This window comes from Canis lupus, chromosome 16, assembly GCF_048164855.1.
Source record: "Canis lupus baileyi chromosome 16, mCanLup2.hap1, whole genome shotgun sequence".
Taxonomy (NCBI): Eukaryota; Metazoa; Chordata; class Mammalia; order Carnivora; family Canidae; genus Canis; species Canis lupus.
The window spans coordinates 4,941,366-4,962,852 of record NC_132853.1 but is presented as its reverse complement, the minus strand read 5'-3'; the positions used below and the strand labels follow the sequence as shown (position 1 = coordinate 4,962,852).

At 50.0% G+C, this 21,487-nt stretch overlaps 1 protein-coding gene across 12 annotated transcripts in view; it reads right to left on the bottom strand.

Annotated features, from left to right (window-relative positions):
* The window catches only part of RALGPS1 (Ral GEF with PH domain and SH3 binding motif 1), a 294,614-nt gene that overhangs the window by 33,371 nt on the left and 239,756 nt on the right, over positions 1-21,487 (bottom strand). For all 12 annotated transcript variants that reach the window (XM_072777971.1, XM_072777977.1, XM_072777976.1 and 9 more), the window contains 3 exons: positions 19,463-19,600; positions 17,067-17,160; positions 12,160-12,227 (listed from right to left, as the gene is read on the bottom strand). In XM_072777971.1, the coding sequence (XP_072634072.1) occupies positions 12,160-12,227; positions 17,067-17,160; positions 19,463-19,600 (300 nt within the window). The remainder of the gene's footprint in view (positions 1-12,159; positions 12,228-17,066; positions 17,161-19,462; positions 19,601-21,487) is intronic.

Below are 21,487 nucleotides of genomic sequence, written 5' to 3'. Positions count from 1 at the left end.
ATGGAGTAGACACCTGGGACCGCCTGCCCACCACTTCCTCCAGGAATCCCCCTACCCACCACTGATGGGGTCACAAGGGAGACAATGCAGACCAACATAGCCTTGCTCTTAGCCCAGGGCATGAATAGACACCTTCCCCAGGATTATCAGATTTGAGCCTAGAACATGTTTGAGGACAATCACATTTTGGCGGTGAGAAAAAAAAACCTAGACACTGTCGATGACCATGTTTCCCTGCTTATGGAGAAGAAAGCCGGTCTGTGGAGAGAGACCCATAGAAGAAGCCAAAAAGCCAGGTGGGAGGGAGTCCTGTTTTTGATGTCCTACAGCCCAGTGCGTCCTGTCCCTCCCTCCCTGGCTGCTCAGCCCTTCCATCTCTCTTCCTTGTAGCCCAAGGAACTGAGCGAGGGGGCCCCACCATACCACACTGCCTCTTGGTGGGCTGCCTGGGTGACCTGGCCTGGTGACAGGAGACAGTGGGGGCTGTCTGAGGTCTCAATTCCAGCCTGCACATGGTGTCTCAAAAAGAGGCTCTGGACTTTGCCAACCAGCGATGGCCCATGGAAGGCCTTTGAGGAGTGTAGTGTGTGCAGGTACTGAAATTGTACTTAAGCTTAGTGTCTGTTTGCATCTTCCTGGGAAGGCACTCCACACAGTCATCACCTCTAATTGTTAACCAGGGAATGTACCAGAAGCGTCTGGAGAGTGTGTGAGAAGTGGAGTTTCTTGGGCCCCTCCTGGAGGTTCTGATTTCATTGGCTTTAAGGAGAGTTTGGTCATTGGTCTCCGGGTGACGCTCGTGTGCCCCCCAGTGAAAACATTCTGCTCAAAAGCAATCTACATCCTGGAGGAAATGTCTTGTGTGGTTGCTACAGAGAGGAAAGGGAAGAGTGGAAGCCATCCTGCTTTGTTTTTGTTTTGCACATATTGCTCAATAAATGAATCCATGCGGAGGGGGGAGTTCGCCTTGTTTATCAGTGGCACGGACGCAGGATTACACTGCCTGAGTCACTCTGGCTCCCTCCGTGAGTTCAGAAAGTATTCTGTAAAGGTCAGCTTGCATTGCTCCGCCCCCTGTGGTTTGAACTGGAACTCCACTCCTCATGTAGCAATAATAGCGGTGATAATACGGCTGAGTGTTCCGCACTGGGTCCCGGGTACTGCATGCCATCCGTGTGTGTGTTTGTGTGTGTGTGTGTGTGTGTGTGTGTGTGTGTGTGTGTGTATGTGTCTCCCAGCAGCCTCCCGTTTCATAGGTGGGAAAACCAGGGCTTATGCAGCTGCCACGTGCAGGACTTAAACTGGGATAGTGGTGGCGGGGTGGAGGTGGGGGGCAGGCATTAGTGCAAACCTGAGGCAGAAGAAACAGTGTCACATTTGAGGTGATCTGATAGAAGCAGGTGGCACTTCCTCCAGGAACTCTGTGCTGGGTAAGGTGCAACTGTTGCTCTTGCAGATGAAGGTGGAGAGAGTAACGTCTATTATGCACCAGCTGTGTACTAGGCCTGTCCAAAGACTTCAATATCCTATTTCATTGACTCGTATGCAGTAATTTTATAATTGCGATTTTAAAGGGACATCTGAGGCACATCAGGTCACACACTGGAGGGATGCTGGCTTTGTTCCCTTAGCTGGCCATGCGTGCCTAGAGAGCTGGAGTCTCCAAAGCTCTTCTGGTAACCTCCTCTGCTTCTCCACTCTCTCCTGCTCACTCCCCTTCTCACCTCTCTCCACGTGCTTCCTGCATCCTGGCTCTGATCCACTTGTTCCGGCTCTCCTACACCTCTGGACTTGCCTTGGTTTCTTCCGCCTGATTCTCCCTCCAAGACAAGGCCCAGATCTGCCTCCCTCTTCTTGCTGCTTTGGATGGCCTTGGGAGGCATGCCTGGCCTCAGATGGCCCTCAGCCCAGCTGAGGGGAAAGGTGGGAGGCCCAAGTAGAAGAGGCTATGATCTCCCTGGGTCCAGGGTCCAAGCTGATGCTGCTCTGGGTGCCCCAGGGCTCAGCCACTCCCACCCCCTGCATTGTTGACCAATAGCCTGGTCTGACGCTGATGCAGAAGAATTTCCATTCATTTGGGATCTAGGGATGGGGGTGGCAGTAAGTGATGCTCTCTGCTACTAAAAGGCCTCATGTTCCTGCCTCACTAAGCCTGGGGTGACCACCATGTGACAGCACCAGGGACATGTGTCTTCTGGGACTGTTTCTGAGCCAGGCAGTTGGCAAGTTTGTTTCTCCATGTCCCCTGGGGCAAGGGCAGGGGCAGGGGCAGGAGCAGTGATAATGAGCCAGGGTTCTGGTCTTGCTTTGCAGAGCGTGGTCCCCGCTGCCCGGTCTGATATGGCACGAACAGCTGGAAAAACTGACCATGTGGCTTGACTATCTCAGAGGATTGCTCTATTTTTCCTCAGCATAATTTTTCCATGAATAATCTTTAAAGCTCTCTAAGTGGCTGTTTCTTTAGCAGTTTTATTGGAACATATGAGAACTGACAGTCTCTGTGGGGAATGAGATATCATGTTGAAAAAAAAATCTGGTTTTCATTACATTTCTCTGAAGAAACCAACAGGCTGCCCAACAGACCACTCATTGATTGGAAGAGAAAAGAGCACAGGGCCTTCTAGCAACTGCTTTGCAGCAGGCGGGAGTTAGGATGATGAATGATCCAAAGAACTCAGGATCCAGAGGCAGACAGACCTGGGCTCCAGTGTTATCTGTTGTTTGCAGGCTGAATGACCTTGGACAAGTCCCCTTGCACCTCTGAGCCTCATTCTACATCTGCAAAACAGGAACAGGGGCCTGATGTGGCAGTCCCCTATAAAGAGGAAATGGTATAGCATCCCTTCGTCCTTCCTGCAGCAAATGGTTCCTGACCTTGTGCCAGTCTCGAGCCAGGGGGCTGGTCAGCCACACCAGATTAGAGAGCTGATGTTTTACTTTCATGGGGTTCACAATCAAGTGGGGAAGAAAGACAAGTATGCAGATGATTACACTCAGGAGGGACACATGCTTTGATCGGAAGCAATAATAGATACGATAATAGCAATAGCTACAACAATAGTAGGACCACCATGACAATAATGATGGTGGTAATGGTGACAGCTGACATTCTTTGCACATCTACGTGTGCCAGAAACTGTGCTAGAGGCTTTACACAGGTGCAATGACACTGTCTCCCAGGCCCTGCTGTTATCTCAACACTACAATGAGGGACTTGAGGTCAGAAGGGTTACGGAGCTTGCCTAGGCAAGCAGCTGGTGAGCAGTGGAGCCGTGAGCAGTACATCTGAGAACACAGGAAGGTCAGAGAGGAGCTGGACGGTCTGACATCCAGGCTGTCACAGTAGTTCCAACTGAGGCAGTGGCGTATGCAGAAGGAGCAGCAAGAGCATAGATCCCGAGATGACAGACAATGGAAGCAACTAGAGAAACTGCAGGAGGCCAGCCTGGCAGAAGAGCTGAGGGCAGGGACAGTGGCTATGGTGCGGGGCAGCCAGAGCTGCAGGGCCATGTGAGAAGCCTAGAGTTTAATGAGGGGAAGGTGTGGAGATTTTTAGGAGGAGTGGTGATGTGTTCAAATTCCTACCCTAGAAAGTTCACTCTGGCAAAACAAAAACAAAAACAAAAACAAAACAAAACAAACAAACAAAAAAACATGGATATGGCCAAAAATGACAGGTTGAGAAGGAGAAATGAGGAGAGGTGTGTAGGAGGTGGACAGCAGGGGTGTGTTGGGAGAGGGACCCAGAGAAGCCTCAGTGGAAGCTGGTACTGTTCACTTAGGAAGCAGGTTTCGGGGGCTGATGAGAAGTTCAGATTGACACTGATGTCTGGAGGCCATGGGGTGCAGTGTTCAGGAGACAGATAGCACTGGGGACAGATATATCCATCCAGAGCTGTAAACTCAGTGAGAAGAGGGAAGGCCTGGGACAGAACCAACATTTGTGGGATGAGAAAAGGAGACAGGCTAAAAAGGAACTTGTGTAGAACCAGGGTCAACAGAACAAATATTTGAGAAAAATGTCATTTGAAATACATGGGGAGAGTGACCCTGGGCTTCACTTGTAATTCTAACGGAAGGCTCCAGAAGCCATGCACGGTTTCCCTGGCCAGCAGCCCCATCCTCAGCTGTCACTTCTTCCCCCTCAGAGGCGCCTTGTGCCGTCAGCACCCATCTTTGGGGTTGGAAAACACAGCAGTGGGCTCCTTCCCTTGGGTCTGGGTTTCTAGGGAGAGCAAAGTGGAGGGGCCTAGTCTGTCGGCCAGTGCCAAGAGCCAGCGTCCTCCTCTGCCTGCTCATGTGGACCACAGCAGACCAGCCTGAAATGTCCCAGAAGCGACCTTCTGCTCAACCAGATGTTTCCCTCGGGAGAAGGGAGAAATGGAGGCAAGAGCTATTGACCTTCTCCCTTTTCCAGGGGTTAAATTCAGTGCTGCTGGCACATATGTCCTGAGTTCCCAGAGAGGGTGGTGACCTCCATCCTTGGGGTCAGGCACTCCAGTCACTCGCTCTCCAGAGCCCCATCCACTTGTAACTAAGGAATGAGATGTGATTTCCTGTTGACTAGAGTCTCCCACCAGCACCAGCTCAGGGAGTCGGGGGCTGTTCCGGTCTTAGTGCGCCCAACAAATGCACACTCCAGCCGTGGTGTTCTGGCTACAGAGGGGCAGGCTCTGTAGAGGAGGATGGGGTGCCTGGTTCCCATGGGTTTCCAACAGCATCCCCATCCCTGCCTTGGGTCGGCACTGCCCAATCTAAGCAGTCTGGCAGCTGGCTGGGGCTCACGGGGTGCTTTTCAAGTCTTGCACACTTGAAATTAATGGGAGGTAACTGTGGCAGAGGGGACTTGGAGTCCCAAGACTCAAGTTTCAGTCCAGCCTCTGCCTGGGCTGCTGGGAGCTCGGCATCTAGTCTCCTTGGCCTCCTCGCTCTGCATTGGAGAAGAGAAGCAACCACAGCTGGGTCTGGAGCTTCTGACCATACCACTGCAGCATGTGGCACATGGGGTGTACTTCCTCCCAATTTGAAGGGGGAGGGTTTGTGTCTCCTGGCTTCTTTATTGTGTGCTTCGAGTCCCGTTCCCAGAGTAGAACCTTGGGCCCTCTCGGGGGCTGCCAGGGCCCCGTCTGGGGCTGCCAGAGTGCTCTGGCACTCGGGGATGTGGGGCCCTCTACACAGAAAGCCTTCCCTGGCCAGGTTTCATGGTCGAGCCTGGGAGCCAGTCACTGTTACACTCACACACATTCTTTGTTTCTCATACATGCAGCCCTCACGGGTCCTCATTGTGAGCCAAGATCTGTCTCTCACACATCACTCAGAATGCCCCGGTTCATTTCTTTCTGAAAAATGGCATCTGATCCCCCTTCAGCAGTGGTGAGGCCCAGATGCTTTCTCCCTGGAGTCAGAGCAAGGAATGCCAGGGAAGCCACTGGTGCCACGTGCAGAGTGAGGCCAAAGCGGAGCAGTAGAGTCAGACAGAAGTGGGCTTGCATCTCTGTTCTTTTGCTTGACCCTGACACAGCAGGCTACTAAGATGAGAGTCAAGGAACAGAGTAGATGTAAACTTCCAGAGTGAGGAGGCAGACACTGGCTTCTCAGCTCTTGAGCACCTCACCTGAGCCCTTCCCCATTCTGAGACTCTAATGGAGGAGCTTATGGAAGGGGGAGTCCCCACCTCTGCCCATGGGGTGCTGTCTCCTCCTGCTCACTATCTACAGTGGAAGGGGAGGTCTCCCCAGACCACCTGGGGAGCCTGAAGTATGTTCCCAGCAGTTGGGAGACCCAGGGGACTCCTAGTACCTTACACAGGCATGGGAGCCAACACGGCCCCAGCCTGAGGACAGTGGTGGCCACAGTAGGGTTAGCTGCATTTGCAAGTCTATCAGGACGAGGATGGATGTGGCCTCCCTCTGACCACAGTGGCCCCCTATGAGGAGAGTTTGCATGGAGTTAAGGGTTTGCATGGAGTTAAGGAGCTGGCAGAGGGCACAGACTCTGTGAAGGAGCTGCAGCGGTCCCAGAATGGACTGGCACATGCCCAGGTCAAGGGACCTGTGGGATCTCTGAAAAACCCATGCAAGTGCTCATGTATGGAAGCATCAGGGTACTTGATCATCACCTGGAGGGTTCTAAGACAGCAACTCCCACTACTAAGACTGCATCCTTTGCCCCAGGCCCTGAGGTTAGAAACCCACAGAGACAGAGAAAGTCCTGGTGGAGAGAAGGGCCAAGCACCCTCAACCATGACCATGAGAGGTCAGGCCCCAGGTTCCTACCTCTTCACCCCCAGCTAAAGGGAGTGAAGATTTAATGCCAAATCCGGTTTGGAATTGTGATTCTTACATAGAACCAGCTTTTGAAGAACCAAGCAGGGACAGTGTGAGACTCAAAAGTATCTCTTGAATGGCCTGGATATGCCAAGGCTGTCATCTGGGGCAGCAATGACTGCATAGACACTGTACTTTCTATTACTGTACTGCATGGGCACAAAGGCAATGGGGCAGGGCCCAGAGTACTCTGGGAGCCTCAAGTGCAGCCTGCTTGTTCCACACATGAGATACAGGGGACGAGTCCAGACCCCTGGGCTTAGCACCTGGCTCTGCTCCTCTCTCCATACGTGAGATGAGGGCGCGAGTGCCCCAGTACCACCCCTACAGAATGAGGATATCAGACCCTCACCTCACAGGGTAGTGTGAGGGTGCTGAGTGAACTCACAGGAAGCGCTTACAATAGTGCCTGGCAGTGAGTATAGGTTCAATGCACGCTAGCTAGCTATGGCTCCCGCAATCATCACCACCACCACCATCACCACCACCACCACCACCAGCAGCAGCAGCATCTTTGAGCCTCTGTTTCCCTACCATGAACCAGCTGGTGTGGTGATTTCAACACATGTCCACAAATTCTCAACACTGCCCCCGTTGAGTGGGTAGGGTCTGTGTCCCCTCTCCTCAGATCTGGGTGAGCCCATGTGGCTGCCTTGACCAACAGACTGTGGCAAAAGCAAGGCCACCTGACTTCTGAGGTGGGTCACACAGGTGCCATGACGCAGCTTCCACTCTGCTCTTGGGACATTCGCTCTGGGGGGGACGCTGCTATGCTGGAGCTGATAACTCTGAGGCTGCCATATGGTAAGGAAGCCCAAGCCACGTGGGAGGCCACATGTACACGTGCTCTGCCCCAGCTGTAGCCTCATCAACAGCCAGTGCCACACATGTCCAGATGATTCCAGCCCCCTAGGCACTGAGTGCCTCTGAACCTTCGACTTCCGGCAGAGGGCGCAGATAGATAGGGTGAAGCAGAGACAAACCACGCTGGCTGGGTCCTGCCCTGTTTCCTGACCTGCAGAACCCGTGCTCATAACAAAATGGCGGTTCGGTGCCACTAGGTTCCAGGTAGCTGGTTATGCAGCAGTGGTACCTGGTGCAGCTGGTGAGTGAGGAGGGCCCTCTGGCTCCCTGTCCCCTGCTCTGTCGGCTGTGTCATGCTGTCCCTCCATCAGAACAGAGTCAGAGCCTGTCCTGTGCTGGCCATGAGCCAGCAATCCTGAGTGGTGAGCATGTGCTAGGTGCTGTGCTGAGAAAGGCTTTCCTGGCACAGCCTCAGTCCTGTGAGGTAAGCCTACGTGAGGTATTTATTCTCACAGCCATGTCATCGACAAGAAAACCGAGGCTCAGAGAGAGTAAGCTGACTGCCCAAGGTCCCACGGCTAAGAAGTGCTGGACCTGGGCTGTGAACCCAGGTCTGCCTGACTCCAAAGCAGGGCTTTTACCCAAAAGACAGTAAGAAAAGGAAGACATAAAGGTATACGGAAAGCAGGTCTGAAGGTAGGAGTACAGAAACCGGAGGCCTGTGCTGAGGTTTTCCATGGCCTTGCTTTGCTGCCAGGGACTCTTGAGAGAAAACCTGTCAGTTGGTTCAGCCACGTGGAGGCAGAGCTGACTGAATCTGGAAATGTCTTCATCAGTTTCAAGGCACACACAAACATTACTTGCCCTCTCTGGGGGTCAACGTTCTTTATGATTTTTGCTCTCCAGGAAAATATTAGTTCATTTATATAAATGAAACATTACATACGGGGGGGATGGGGATTGAAAACGTGGCATTCCTGGCCCTTTATCCTTCACAGCCCAGAAACTGAGAAGGTTTCTCCATTTCCGTTCTCACAGTCTATTTGTTGGTGCAGGGCTGCCAGCACGGCCACTCCCCAGGGTGGAGAGTGGGCAGCTCTGTAGGCCGCGGGGGCCATCACAGACATGAAGGGCACAGCCTCGGCTCGGGACCACGTTGACGTTGACCTCTGAGAGACCCAAGTCCCCAGCTGTTCCCAGGGCCAGGTCAGCAGTCCTCAGTGCCTGAGGCAGGCGAACTGGTTAGAGAAGCGGGCACAGCTGTGAAGGGTCAGGGAGACCAAGAACCACCTTGGTCTTGCTACGCTGGCCTCCTCTGGCTCCTTCTTGTGCCACACCTCCCTGCCGTCTCATGGCTTTTGCTGCCAGGCTCCCTGCTAAGGGCTAAGCTCCACCTGGGCAGGTCTTTGCCTGGTTCCACTGGGTACCTAGCTCATTGCAAGGGCCTGTCACAGCAGGCCCCTGGCATGTATGTCCTGAGTGCATGAACCAGTGAGGGCATCTTGGGTCCTCTCCTTGGCAGGTATGGGGATGGGTGCCCAAATGCTGAAGAGGGAGCCCAGAGCTGTAGCTCAAACCCCCATCCAAAGAGCTGAGGGAGGCTGCGTTCCTCCCATTCTTGGGACTGCAAGAGGCACATTCCTGTCCCTGGGCCTGGCTGGGCTCCTGCCACGCAGCCTGGTCTGATTGCCAGATGAGGGGAGGCTTCCCGGGAGCTGCTCCTCTGGCCCTCCCCTCCACAGCACCCCTTGGCTATCCCAGGCTGTGGCAGCACCCGCCTCTCTGTCCTCAGAGAGGCTTCGAGGCTAAGGTGGGAAGCCAGGACCACTGAGCACATCGGAAGCCTTCCAGATGCTCCCAGGCCCTCTGGTGATCAATGAAAACCTTAATATCCTGCTTCCAGGGCAGGAGCCAGGGCTTTGGAAAACTGGTGGAAAACACTCCTGTGAGCCGGGCTCACAGCACTGTGTGAAAAGTGCCGCATAAGCACTTTCCCTGAAGGGAGTGCGGAGTCAGCAGTCGGCAGCCCTGGAGCTGCCTGCCTCCCAGAGCCCACTGCCTGAAGGCCCGGCGAGGAGCTTCAAGGCCCGGCGAGCGCAGTCGACCCCTACGGCCCCTCTGTGCCAGGCTCGGGGCCCTCCCGACAGGGTCCTTACTGTGGGACCTGCACAGACAACACTTCAGTTCCCACAGGCGGAAGCGCCGTGGAGAAGGACAGACTGGCTCTGCAAGAGTGTAGAGCACTGGGTTGGCAAGCTTTCTGTAAAAAGCCAGATGGTGAGTATTTTAGGCTTTGGAGGCCATAGGTTCTTTGTCCCAACCACTCAACTCTGCCACTCTCATGGAAAGCAGACACAGACAATATGTCAGCGGATGGGTGTGGTGTGCTCCAATACAAAAACAGGGGTGGGCTGAATTTGCGCCACAGTTTGCCAATCCTAGTGTCACAGGGGCCTGATGTGGGGCGGAAGGGTGGGGGTCAGGTGGGAGGAAAGCACCCCTGAGGCAGTGATGTTTCACGAAAAGCTGAAGGTCGATTCAGTGACAGAGGCACAATCATAATGTTGACGACAATCACATCATCCTAATAAAGTTACACTTGATGAGAGTGTTCTGTGTATCAGGCACTGTACTAAGTGTTTCACAGACATGTTCTCAATAAACTCCCACAACTACCATGGGAGGGAAGCATATGATGCGCACTTTACAGATGGAGAAACTAAAGGCTTGGTGGGTACGCCGATTGTTCTGTTTGCCCCCTCAGAAGCCAAGTCCTCCTCAGCTCAGCAATCACTGGGGTTGGTGACACTTTTTCTTTCCTAGGTCCCTCAGCCTAGAGGCACTGGTGCCTTACTATTCTGTACGTAATTCTCATTCCAGCTCCATTAAAGTCTCTTAATATGACCTGGGGTAGGGTGGAGGGAGCAATTCTGTTTCCTGCCGGGAATCTGACTGATGCTGGTGGCTGGTTAGTTTGCTGGGTTCTGGCCTCACATGGCCAATAAGTGGCAGAGCCAAATGGAGGTGACAGTGGCTAGAACAGGGAAGTCTGGTGGACCCTGAGGAGGCTAGGCGAGGGGCTGCGTCCTGGCTCCCAGGCCCTGGTTTCCATCATAGGCAGGGGTCAAAAGTCAGTACAGCTCCTCCTTTCCTGCCCGGGGCTCAGTGAGAGGGCCGGTTCTTGAGGCTCCCAATCAGCAGTGTTAGCTTCCTGAGCCTGGCTCTATGACCTCTGGCCTAGCAGGAGGAGCTGGTACAGAACTGGGCCAGAGGCAGAGGTAGGGCCCTGGTCTCTTCTTCAGGGAGGAGGTACTGAGGCAGGTGCTGGTCAAGTGAAGGGACCATCTGGGTCAGATAGATGCCTAGAGGGAAGGGGATGCCTCTGCTGCCATCTGTCCCGATAATAAGCAGCCTGCAGGCTCACTCAGTGGCTGAGGCTTGGGGAGGCAAGGCCAGCAGGTGAGGCTGCCTGGGTGTGCGGGGCACTGGGGAGGAGGAGGCTCTCTGAGGCTCAGGGATGAAGCTCCAAAAACAAGACCCCTCTTGTGCTCCAGGCTACTGTGCACCAGAGGCCCACCTGGAGCCTCAACCTAGTCCTTCCTCCCTTTCATCCATTCGTCCATGAACTCTGGGAGGCTCAAGCATCCGAGGAGCACTAGCATTGTGCTAGGTGCTGGAGGCTCAATGGGAACTAAGTGAGGCTCAGTGACAGACAAAGAGAATACTTACAAATGGGGGAGTCATACAGAAACAAAGAGCTACAATCAGGTCTCTGTGAGTTTAGAACAATGAGCAAGAGCAAACCATAGAAACACGAGGGAAAGGCATTCAAGGTACACGCAAGGGGCCCGGCTGGTAAACTTTCTAGAGGCCTTGCTTTTCTCAGGCAGAGATGAGGCTTGATTTTGGCATGTGGACAGAGTCACTTGAGAGAGGTTGAGCTGACCCCTCAAGGCAAGGCTAAGACCTTCCCTCTGCCATCTCACTTCCTGGGCCATGCTTTGCCTCCTCATGGCTTTTGCTGCCTGTCTCCCTGCTAAAGCATGAGTGGGCAGGTCTTTGCCTCATTCCACATTCTCCCTGCTCACTGTAAGTGTCTGGCTTCCAGCAGGCCCTTCTGTCTCTCTGTGCCCAATGGCTCCTGCACGCAGGAAGAGGGAAGTGGGGACGGGCCAGGTGCAGCAGGGGCAGAGGTGATGGAAGCATGTAACAGGAAGGGGGGCTGGGAGAGGAGTCCTCTGGCACTGTCCAGAGGGTAGAAAGAAAGCATGACTGAGGGGACTTCTTGGTACATGGGGAAGGCCAGAGGCTAGGCTTATCCTATTAAGGTATGTTAGCCAGGTAAGGCGGCAGAGGCCTCTTACCCAAACTAATTTGAAGGAGACTCAAGGGCAGAATGCTTTTTGATTTGAGCCCACTCTGCTCCAGAATTTTGGCATTACCTCCAGAAGAAACAGTCTTGAATGGTTAGTGTTTCCTACTGTTTCTTCTACAGCCCTCAAAAATTGCTTTAGAATCCTGCTGCTATTTCCTACATCCCTCTGATGGGAATCCTGCCCCTGTCCCCCTTAATCACTAGGGCCACTGTGCATATGTCCCAAATATGCTAATAAAGCTGATGCTCCAGAAGGGTGAGCCATCCGTGTCTGGGGGCACCAAGTCCCCCGGTATCCTGTGCATCCCTGCAGGGCACATCAACCCGAGCCCAGGCAGAGTGCCCAGTGCTAGGGGTCCAGGTGACTTGGAGAAGAACCTAGGGTTTCCTCTACCCTGTGCATGTTCCCAACTTGAGGTTCTAATCTGGCCTCTCTTGGAGCTGTTGGGTCCCAGACTCTGTCAGAGAGATCCAGTCCAGGGGTGACCCACAGGGGCTCCATGGATTAGGAGGCTGGAAGGTTGGTGTACGAAGGCTGTTAGGACAGTGGAGTTGGCTGACCAACTGTGCCCTTGATGCCACCATCAGGGCCAGTGCTGGCAGCCATGCCTGGGCCATTAGTGGGTGTGTCTCTACTTGGGATGGCTACAATACCTGCAAGATCTTCCTTGGAAGAGACCAGTCTTGGAGAGCTGCTTCCCGGTTCGATTCTGAGTGAGAGTCTGGAAACAAAGATTTTCAAGAGATCAGAGGGGCTCTCTCTGGTGTATCAGAGGATCACATGATGTATCTGGAGTCAGGAGACAGGACTGCTGCTAAGGGCTAGAGTCTCGGAGCCCAGGAGCACTTTGGGGTCTGCTCCAGATCTCGAGCAAGCCTGTGAACTAGGTACATTTATTGTCCCCATCTATTAGATGAGGAAACTGAGCAGTAGCAAGGTTAAGTAGCTTTCCCAAATTCACAGGAGAGCAAGTGGCAGGGGAAGCAATCAAACCCAGGACTATCTGACCCAAAATCAGAGTTTTTATTTTTTTATTTTTATTTTTTTAAATGTTTTATTTATTTATGAGAGAGAGAAAGAGAGAGAGAGAGAGACAGGCAGAGGGAGACACAGGCCCCATGGCTCCATGCAGGGAGCCCGACGTGGGACTCGATCCCGGGTCTCCAGGATCACGCCCTGGGCTGAAGGCGGCGCTAAACCGCTGAGCCACCAGGGCTGCCCTAAAATCAGAGTTTTTAATCATTACACTGCACCCCCTTCTCAGATACCCCAGAGAAGCACAAGGCAATGGACGCATTATGAGGACTGGCACATCATCATCATCATCATCATCATCATCATTATTTAAAGCATAGATTAAGAACCTCTGGGTGCAAATGATGGAGTGAAGCCAGGCGCCAGACTCCCCCTCTCTCAACAAAACCAACAAATAATCAGAAAGGCTTAGGAGTAGAAGAACTTACCAGCTGCAACTCAACAAGGAAAGGGGCATGAACTGAAGCCATGAACTTCAGAAACTTGCAGCCAAGGAAAGAAAAAGAGGATTGTGGAGTTTGACTAAGAGGTGTGACACAGCAGGGCTCCTATCCTGTCACCTGAGGCTTCTCGGTAGGTCTGAGCAGGAGTCCCTACCTTTCTCTCTTCAGAGTGGCACCAGATGTTGGCAAGAAATGGATGAAATGGGTGGACAGCGTGGTGGATACTCTGACAGAAAAGAAGGGGCTGATTTGAAACCTGAGGGCATCCCTTTCTGGCATGGGATACAGCCCTCGAGATGGAGGATACTCTAATCAAGACTTTTACTAGATCCCCCATAACTAAAGCCTCCTGCTTGCTCCCCGCCTCCTTGGAGCCTGAGACCCATGTTCCCTCAGGCTACAGAAGAAGGAAAAGATGAAGAAGCCTGACCTCATAGCACGGCAGGATGAAGAGCCAGCCCACCTCACACATGTGGGAGCAGGGTCAGATGTCACCCCCTTCATTGGAGCCCCAGGGAATACCCAGATGGAGCTTCTCAAATGGGAGCAAGACAGAAAGAAATGGTACAGCAACCTAGTGAACATTCTCTCACACAAAAAAGGAAAGAGAATAGAGCACTGCCCAGATCGCTCAGCTGAGGAGGCAGCCCCAAGGGACACAAGGAAATCTCCCCCCCCCACCCCCAAGTGCTCTGAGCTGGAGGACAGCTTATTTGGAACATTGGTTGAATAAAGCAAGACCTGAAAAATGAGATGATGATATAAAGGAGTAAGATGGAAAGGGAGACTGGGGTCCTAGGGGATCAATCGAGGATCAGATGAATCCCTAAGTAGACTGTCGGAGTGCCTGTGAGGAAAAGACAGAGATTACAGCCTTAGGAGGAAGCTAGGGTCCATGGAAGGTAGGGAGCACCAACATATGGATTCCTGGAATCCCTGAAAGAGGAAAGCCAAGAAATGGCACAGGAGAAGTCAAAGATAACCTGAAGTGTCCCTCCAAAAGGAAGAAAGGGCATGCCACCACGTTTCCAGAGAAATTTGGTACAAAACACTTCACTCTGAGCCATTCCTCTTGTGCCTTTGAACTTCATGGAACCCTTCCCCCACCAGGCGGAGACAGTAGGTCCCTTACAAGAGGAAAGGATCAGACTGGCTGGAACTCCTCTACAGTAGCATCCAGTGTCAGAAGACAATGGGGGCGGGGTCTTCAGGTGCCGGGGAGGGGCGTAGAGGTGCACCGCTCAGCAAGGCAAGGCCCCATCGCATGTGGATGTTTTCATAAGGGAAATCAGAGCGTGCAAGACTTGAGAAAACCTGCCTTGTGGTGGAATCCAGCTAAATAAGGGAGTTGTTAAAATAAAGACTCCAGGAATGGAAAAGCTGTGGAAGAACACTGGTGGTAAGAAATGAATCTGTTTAAAAACACTAACCAGTAGGAATTATGGTTCCTGAACATAATGTGTAAGTTAGAAACTTGGTTTTATTTATTGTTAAATAATAATAAACTATTATCACCATGCGTAGTAATAATAACACGACTAACAAGAATTTGGAAGATGGTGAAGAGGAGAGGAAGGCGGGGGGCAGAGAGGGCTGATCTTTTGTAACTAGTCAACTGACCCTACACACAGTGGAGGCCTAGTGAAGACAGGACTCACTGACTCAAACCTCTCTTATTAACCTTAGGAGGCTCTTTTAGGAAATTACATTTCTTGTTCTAAAGAAATATTTATTCGCAGAGGAGTAATTCCTTACATTTTTTCAAGAAGATTTTATTTCTTTATTTGACAGAGAAAGAGAGAGAGAACAAGCAGGGGTTGCTATAGGCAGAGGGAGAGGGAGAAGCCTGATATGGCACTCGATCCCAGGACCCTGGGATTATGACCTGAGCCAAAGGCAGACGCTTAACCTACTGAGCCACCCAGGTGCTCACAATTCCTTACATTTTATTTCAGTTCCTTTTTCTGTTACTTTCAATTAAAAAAAGCAAGTATGGCATGATCCAATTTTAATAAATTCTATCATTTCATCCTACCATCTGTCCTTCTCTGTGTCTATACGCACTTCTTATGCATTAAAAATGTGCACAATTATGTTCACCTAATGCCAAAGGTCATGCTTTCTAGGTGGTAGGAGTTTGGGCAATTTTTCTTAAATAAAATAAAACAGACAAAGAGTCAAGAAAAACAAGCACTGTTTGGGCCCCTTGGTCCAGTGTCTCCCAAGCTGATGGGGGCAGAGTGTTAGAAGTGCTCCATCATCAGGTAATAAAGAAGCCACTGCATCTTTCTGGGTGGGGAGCTAGTTTCAGGACATGAGTTGAGCCATGGAGGGTGGGTTCCTCATGCAGAATCACATGCCCTGCATGTTCTGTGTCATTCAGAGCCAGGGCCTCCCCGGGGAGGGACTCTGTCCATGGTCTGGGCCCCAGGGGTGAGAGTGAGTGCAGACTTCTTCCCTTGATTTCCCCACTTGGACCCTAACAAAGGGCCTTTGTAAAATCTAGGCTATTTAGCAGTAAGGGCAGGGGGTGTCCAACGTCCTTCAGAGTGGAAGGAGTAATTACTCATGACCTGCAGCTTGTCCAAGGATTATCTCATGGTCAGAAGTATTTATAGACCATTTTCTTCCTTAAAAGATATTAGTGTTAATGAAAAACTGCTGTCTCTTTAATTGTACTACTGGCACATGAATGGAAAATATTATCCCAGGACCTAAGTGGGAATAATTTCACACTCTGGGGTACTCTTTTCAGGAACAGCAAATGCTTTGTAAGTAAAATGAGCTTAATTTGTGTCAAACAAAATTTTAATGGTAATCTCTAGCCTTCACTGGTTGTTGTTACTATTATGTGATAGATCAAAATTTCACATTATACTCTGCTTTAACAAAATATTATACAGTAACAACTAAAGATATTATGTCTATGTTCCCAAAGACGGCTAATTATTAGAACCACCCAGGGAGCTTTGAAAAAATTACAAATTTCCAGGCTCCATCACGAACATACAGATAGTTATAAAGCTTCCCAGGTGACTCTGATTCACAGCTAGGGCTGAGAACCAGGACTACAGATACGGCCAGGTATAGAGCTGCTTGAACAGCTGTCCCCAAGGTCCTAGTGAGTGCCTCAGGAATAACCGGGCATGTTTCTAGCGGCCACAGTTCCCTACAACTTTCAGTGATTTTTGATGAAGACCAAGTAATCAAACTAGTCAAATTTTCAATACAAAACTGGAAGAGATAGATGGATGGATGGATAGATAGATAGATAATGGGATCCAAAGAAACATGGCAGCCAATAAGATGAGATTTGAAAGAATACATGTAAAGTTGACATTTAGGGGGAAATGATCAATTATAAGATGGCTGAGATTTCCCCTGATATATCATCAGGTCATATGAAAAGTACTGAGACTCTTAATTGGCCTCAAGCTCAAAAAGAGCCAAGAAGGTGTCCAATCAATGTGGCAGACAGAGTTGATATGAAAAATCCTCCTTCTCCCTCTAAATACATAAAAATGCTGGATAAATTCCCAGGTGCCACAAATGAAGAAAGAACTGAAAGCCAGAGCAGGGTGAGTGGAAGATGAGGACAAAGGGCTCAGAGAGGTCTTCGTGGGAACTGAGTCTACTCCAAGGAGCTGCATGGCCTGGAGATGGGGCCTCAGCCAGTGCCGGATGGCAAGAATGCGGACAGCTGGAGCCACAGGGAGCTGCCTCATCCACGAAACAAGCTCTTGGAGAATTCTGCCAGCCTGGAGGCATGGCTAGAGCACTGCCTTCCCCCCAGCATTGTGGGGGGTGGGGAGTCACTCGTGAGGACCCAGAGCACCAAGCCTGTCTTATGAACAGCCACGGAGTCCAAGTTCATGCTACCTGTACAGCATGGGAAAACCAGGCTGAGATGTTCACAGAACAATTTCCTAAGAACTATGAGGCCTGTTGCAGCTGGGGCCAGAGGTTGCATTATTTGTTTGTACTTATGTGTGCTGCTGCAAGGGCTGCTGCAGTGACCTTTCACAAGCCCTGCAGGTGGCAGCTCACTGGTCCCCAATGGCCAGGCAAGAGCGGACACTCACTTGTAGTTGTCATCTTCCACAAACTTCTGGAGCTCTTCAATGTAGCGTACGGACTTCAGGTACTTTTGTACATGGGGCAGGGTTGTAAGGTGATCTGCAAGACACAGACAGAGCCCAAAGGCTTCAGTCTTTCCTCATCCCCAAATGAGAAGTGATGTTACCACCGAAGACACAGGGCTCTGCCCTTGAGGAGCTCCCCCACCCCAGATGGCTGGGCCATAGACCACATACCCTAAAGTCACCACCGTTCCTTGGCTGGGGAGAGAAAGGCTTCCAGAACAGACCAGAGCCAGGTGTTTGTACCCTAAAACAGGTTTCCACTGGGGTAACTGGGCAAGCCTCCCACCCCCTACATGACAAAAATGCGAGATGAATGAACAAACCCTATCCAGCCTGGTGTAGAGATTCGACCCAGGTCCCAGCACAGCTAGAGAGTCTGGCCCATGGGCTGGAGCTGCTCCATCTTGGGAAGAATGGGAGGGGCCTAGACCCCTGAGCACCTATTCTGTGCCAGGCTCTGTACCAGGTGATTTCCAGAAGGCATCTGCTTTAAATGCCACACCCGCCTCATTTGGGGAAAATAATATGCCTGTTGCACTGGGAAAGAAACCACGACAACTGGCAAATAGCACATCATTGAGAAGTGGCAGAGCCAGGTTTCAACCCCATCAGTGGACACCTCTGCCACACTGCACCACCTCTTTCTCAGATGCCCTCCACAGACCTCCATGGTCACTGTACCCAAGGGGGCTGAAAATCCTCTCTGGTCCTCTGCCATTCCTCAAGGGGTAGGACAGAACAAGTTGAAAGAAGGGGTGGAGGTAGCAAAGGAGGCTGTGAAGAGGAACAGAAAGGGGGTGGCGAAGTCCCCTTGCTCTTGGGGACGAGCATCCAGGTGCTGGGAGGAGCTCCTGACGGCTCTGTCCCTTAACTGCAAGATTTGGAACAACTCATTCTGTTTCTCTAGAGCCTCAGTATTCTTGTCCTGGGGATAATGACACATGCTTCATGAAGCTGATGACTGAGAAGATGCAGGTGAATGAGGGTAAGAGTCATACGAGGATTTACTGAGCTCTTATGAAATGCTGGAAAGTGCTAAGAGCTCTGCATGTATTATGTTCCCATTTCTACCAATGAGAAAAACCTCACACTTGGGAGGAAGTGACTTTTCAGGAGGCAGAGCTGAGATTTGAGCCTGAATCTATTTGACCCCAAAGCTGAGTGTATAATTGCCCCACAGGCCAGTGGGACAGCAAGTGCTGATGTACTTGTGAATGGAAAGGACCTCCTGGGCAGGGGAGGACTGCATGGGGAGTCTGGGCCCCTCCCTGCTCCTGTGTTCAGGACAGCTGATCTGGAAGTGCCTGTGGAGGGGTTTGGCAGGGTGGAGGGGGCTTTTACTTCAGCAAGCCTGCCCCATAGAACCCCACCCTGGCTTCCATGTGGCCTTCCCAAATGGAGGCTGTTAGTTTTCTCATGCCCTGTGTATTATAGGTGGGGTTGGTTTCCTTCCTGCTCCCTTTGCTGCTTCCAGACTTTTATTCCTCCACCCACTTGTGAAAACCCTGCTTCACCCTTCACCAGAGGTACATTCCTGCAGCTCTACTACCTATTCCTCTCTTCATTGCTGACTTCTCCTGGCTGGCATCCTGGTTATTCTTGCCCCTTCCTGGAGGACCTGGACACTGGTTCACAGTTGAGTTCCACAACACAGAGTCCATCATCATCCTGGGTGGAATCGACATCTACATGGATGGTCTACCCAGTGTTCTGACTTCTCTATTCCTCAACTTCATTTCTGACAACCAGTCATACTTTGGATCTGGTCATGTGTAGCAGAGTGTGGCCAGTTTTACCAAGTCATCTCCTTTTTTCTTCTAGGCCCACAGCTAGATTACATTTCCTAGCCTTGCCAGCAAAAATGATGAGCACCATGTACAAATCTGGCCCATAAAACCTATTGTATGCTTCTCTCTCTTCCTGCACCTGCTGGCTAGTACACTAGAGGACTCTGAGGCCATGGGATATGGTGGCGCCACCACATGGAGGAACTGGGGTCCCTGAATCCTCTTGGAGGAGAGCTGCCTGGGGGGCTGCCCGCAGGCTCTTCATGGATGAATGACCTGGGAACCAGAAAGACCTGGGCTCCGCTGCTCCCCGTATGTGTGGTCTTAGACAAGCAACTGAACTATTTTCAGTCTCAGTTTCCTTGTCTATAACACAGAGATGTTTCTGAGAATCGAGCCTGTGGTTAAAGGGTCCAGTACATGTTGGATGCTCAAGATATTAAAATGAAGAGTTTTGTAGAGCTTTCTAGAACTTTCTCACTGATAAGGTGCTGAATTCAAATTTCAGTGACATAAAGTTTCACAATTCCAGCAACCAGGAATACTAACCATAGCTGCAGGAAACTTGTAAATCAGCGATTATTCGGAGAATATTATTCATTTGATTGGATCTTTGTTCATTTTCCATGATGCTGCCCGAGGCGGGATATGCAGAATCAATGTAGATTAGATCCAGAAGATAGATTCCTAAAATTAAAGAAGGTATTTAGTAATGTTGGACACTCACCATTAATCAAAACAAAATAGCACAAAACAACACTGCTGTGCTAGAAGGTATAAAGGGTGACTTATGGAAAACCAAGATACTATTCTGAATTCAATTCTAATCCTGACTATTAATTTCTCACATGATCTGCTCCACTGCAATCAAGCATCTGAGTAACAACCAAAATGAATGCTGGCAAGATTTTAGCATTTCTAGTTCAAACACTCTCCAGCCACAAGAAGAATTTTTATCTGTAACCCAATTGGAAAATAACAGGACATAAAAGGGACAGATACTTGTATTTTTCACCAACTGATGACATTGGATAGATCTAAGGTGTCGTATTCAAGACAACACCCATTTGGAATTCAGTTTTTTATTTATTCACTTAGCTATGTGTCTATTTTTCTATCTACACACACACACACCATAGATTAACTGAGAGACAAGAGAAGAAATTTAAAAAGTAGGGATCCCTGGGTGGCTCAGCAGTTTAGTGCTGCCTTCGGCCCAGGGCGTGATCCTGGAGACCCGGGATCGAGTCCCGCACTGGGCTCCCTGCATGGAGCCTGCTTCTCCCTCTGCCTGTGTCTCTGCCTCTCTCTCTCTCTCTCTCTCTCTCTCTCTCTGTCTCTGTCTCTCATGAATAAATAAATAAAATCTTTAAAAAAAAGCAATAGTCCTTGGTACAAAGAACTAAGGCTGGATATTGAATTTTCTTGAGGGTGCTTCATAAGAAAGTAATGTGTGATATGAAAACATGGCTATGATAGCCCAGTGGAAAGCCTTGGCACAGCCTCCTGGAATCACCCCAGTTGGGATCTGGCCACCAATGGAAGAGGAGGACTGGCTGTACAGCATGATCCACACCTCAGGCTTTCTGGATGTGTGCATGGACAATGGATGGTATGTCCTCCCAGCAGCACCCCATAAACACTGCCACTACATTTACAACACTGGTCGGCTGAGCAGGAGTAGCAATGTAAAGCAGAATTCAAGGCAGAAAACACCGGACAAGACAAAGAGGATGACTGATATTAATGAAAAGCACAGTTAATTGAGAAGATCTAATGACTACAAATTTCTATGCACAAAGCAACACTGCATCAAAATATACAAAGCAAAAAACTGCTTTGAAGAAATGAAGTGAGTTCAATAAAACAACAGTTATAGAAGGAGCGTTTCCCATGTCTCTTCCAGAATATGTGTGTATGTGTGTGTATGCACATGTGCATGCTTGCATGCATGCATCTGTGTGCACGTATGTATACCTACAAAAATATACATGCATATGCAGATACATGTACATACCTGTGCATATATGAATATTGAGTAATGAAACTAACAAGCTTGGTGTGATCTAAATGAAAATATCATTCTTTTCAAATACACATGGAATACTTACAAAAATTGGTTATATATTAGACTATAAAGAAATGCTCAATAATTTCCAAAAAGGAAATGCTCTGTTACCTACATTTTTGAACTTACTACATTACATCTAGGATTTAACAATAAATATAGAAAGAATTCTAATAAGAAAACACACATACACACACTCATAAGCAACTTTCAGGTCAAAGAAAAAGCAAAAAACATAAATAAAAAAACTATTTGAAGATAATGTCATTAAGAACACTATAAATATCAAAGTGTATGAGATCTGACCAAAATGGTACTCAGAGGAAAATTTATAGCCTTAAAAGGTTACTATCAAACTACTAAGAATTATGACAAATGTAGTTAATAGGTATTTAATATAAAAGTTGTAGGATTTTTACATGGGTGGACAAACACTGCATTGACTTACACATACATTATCTTATTAATCCTTACAACTACCAATTTTATGGAAATGCAAAGGGGAT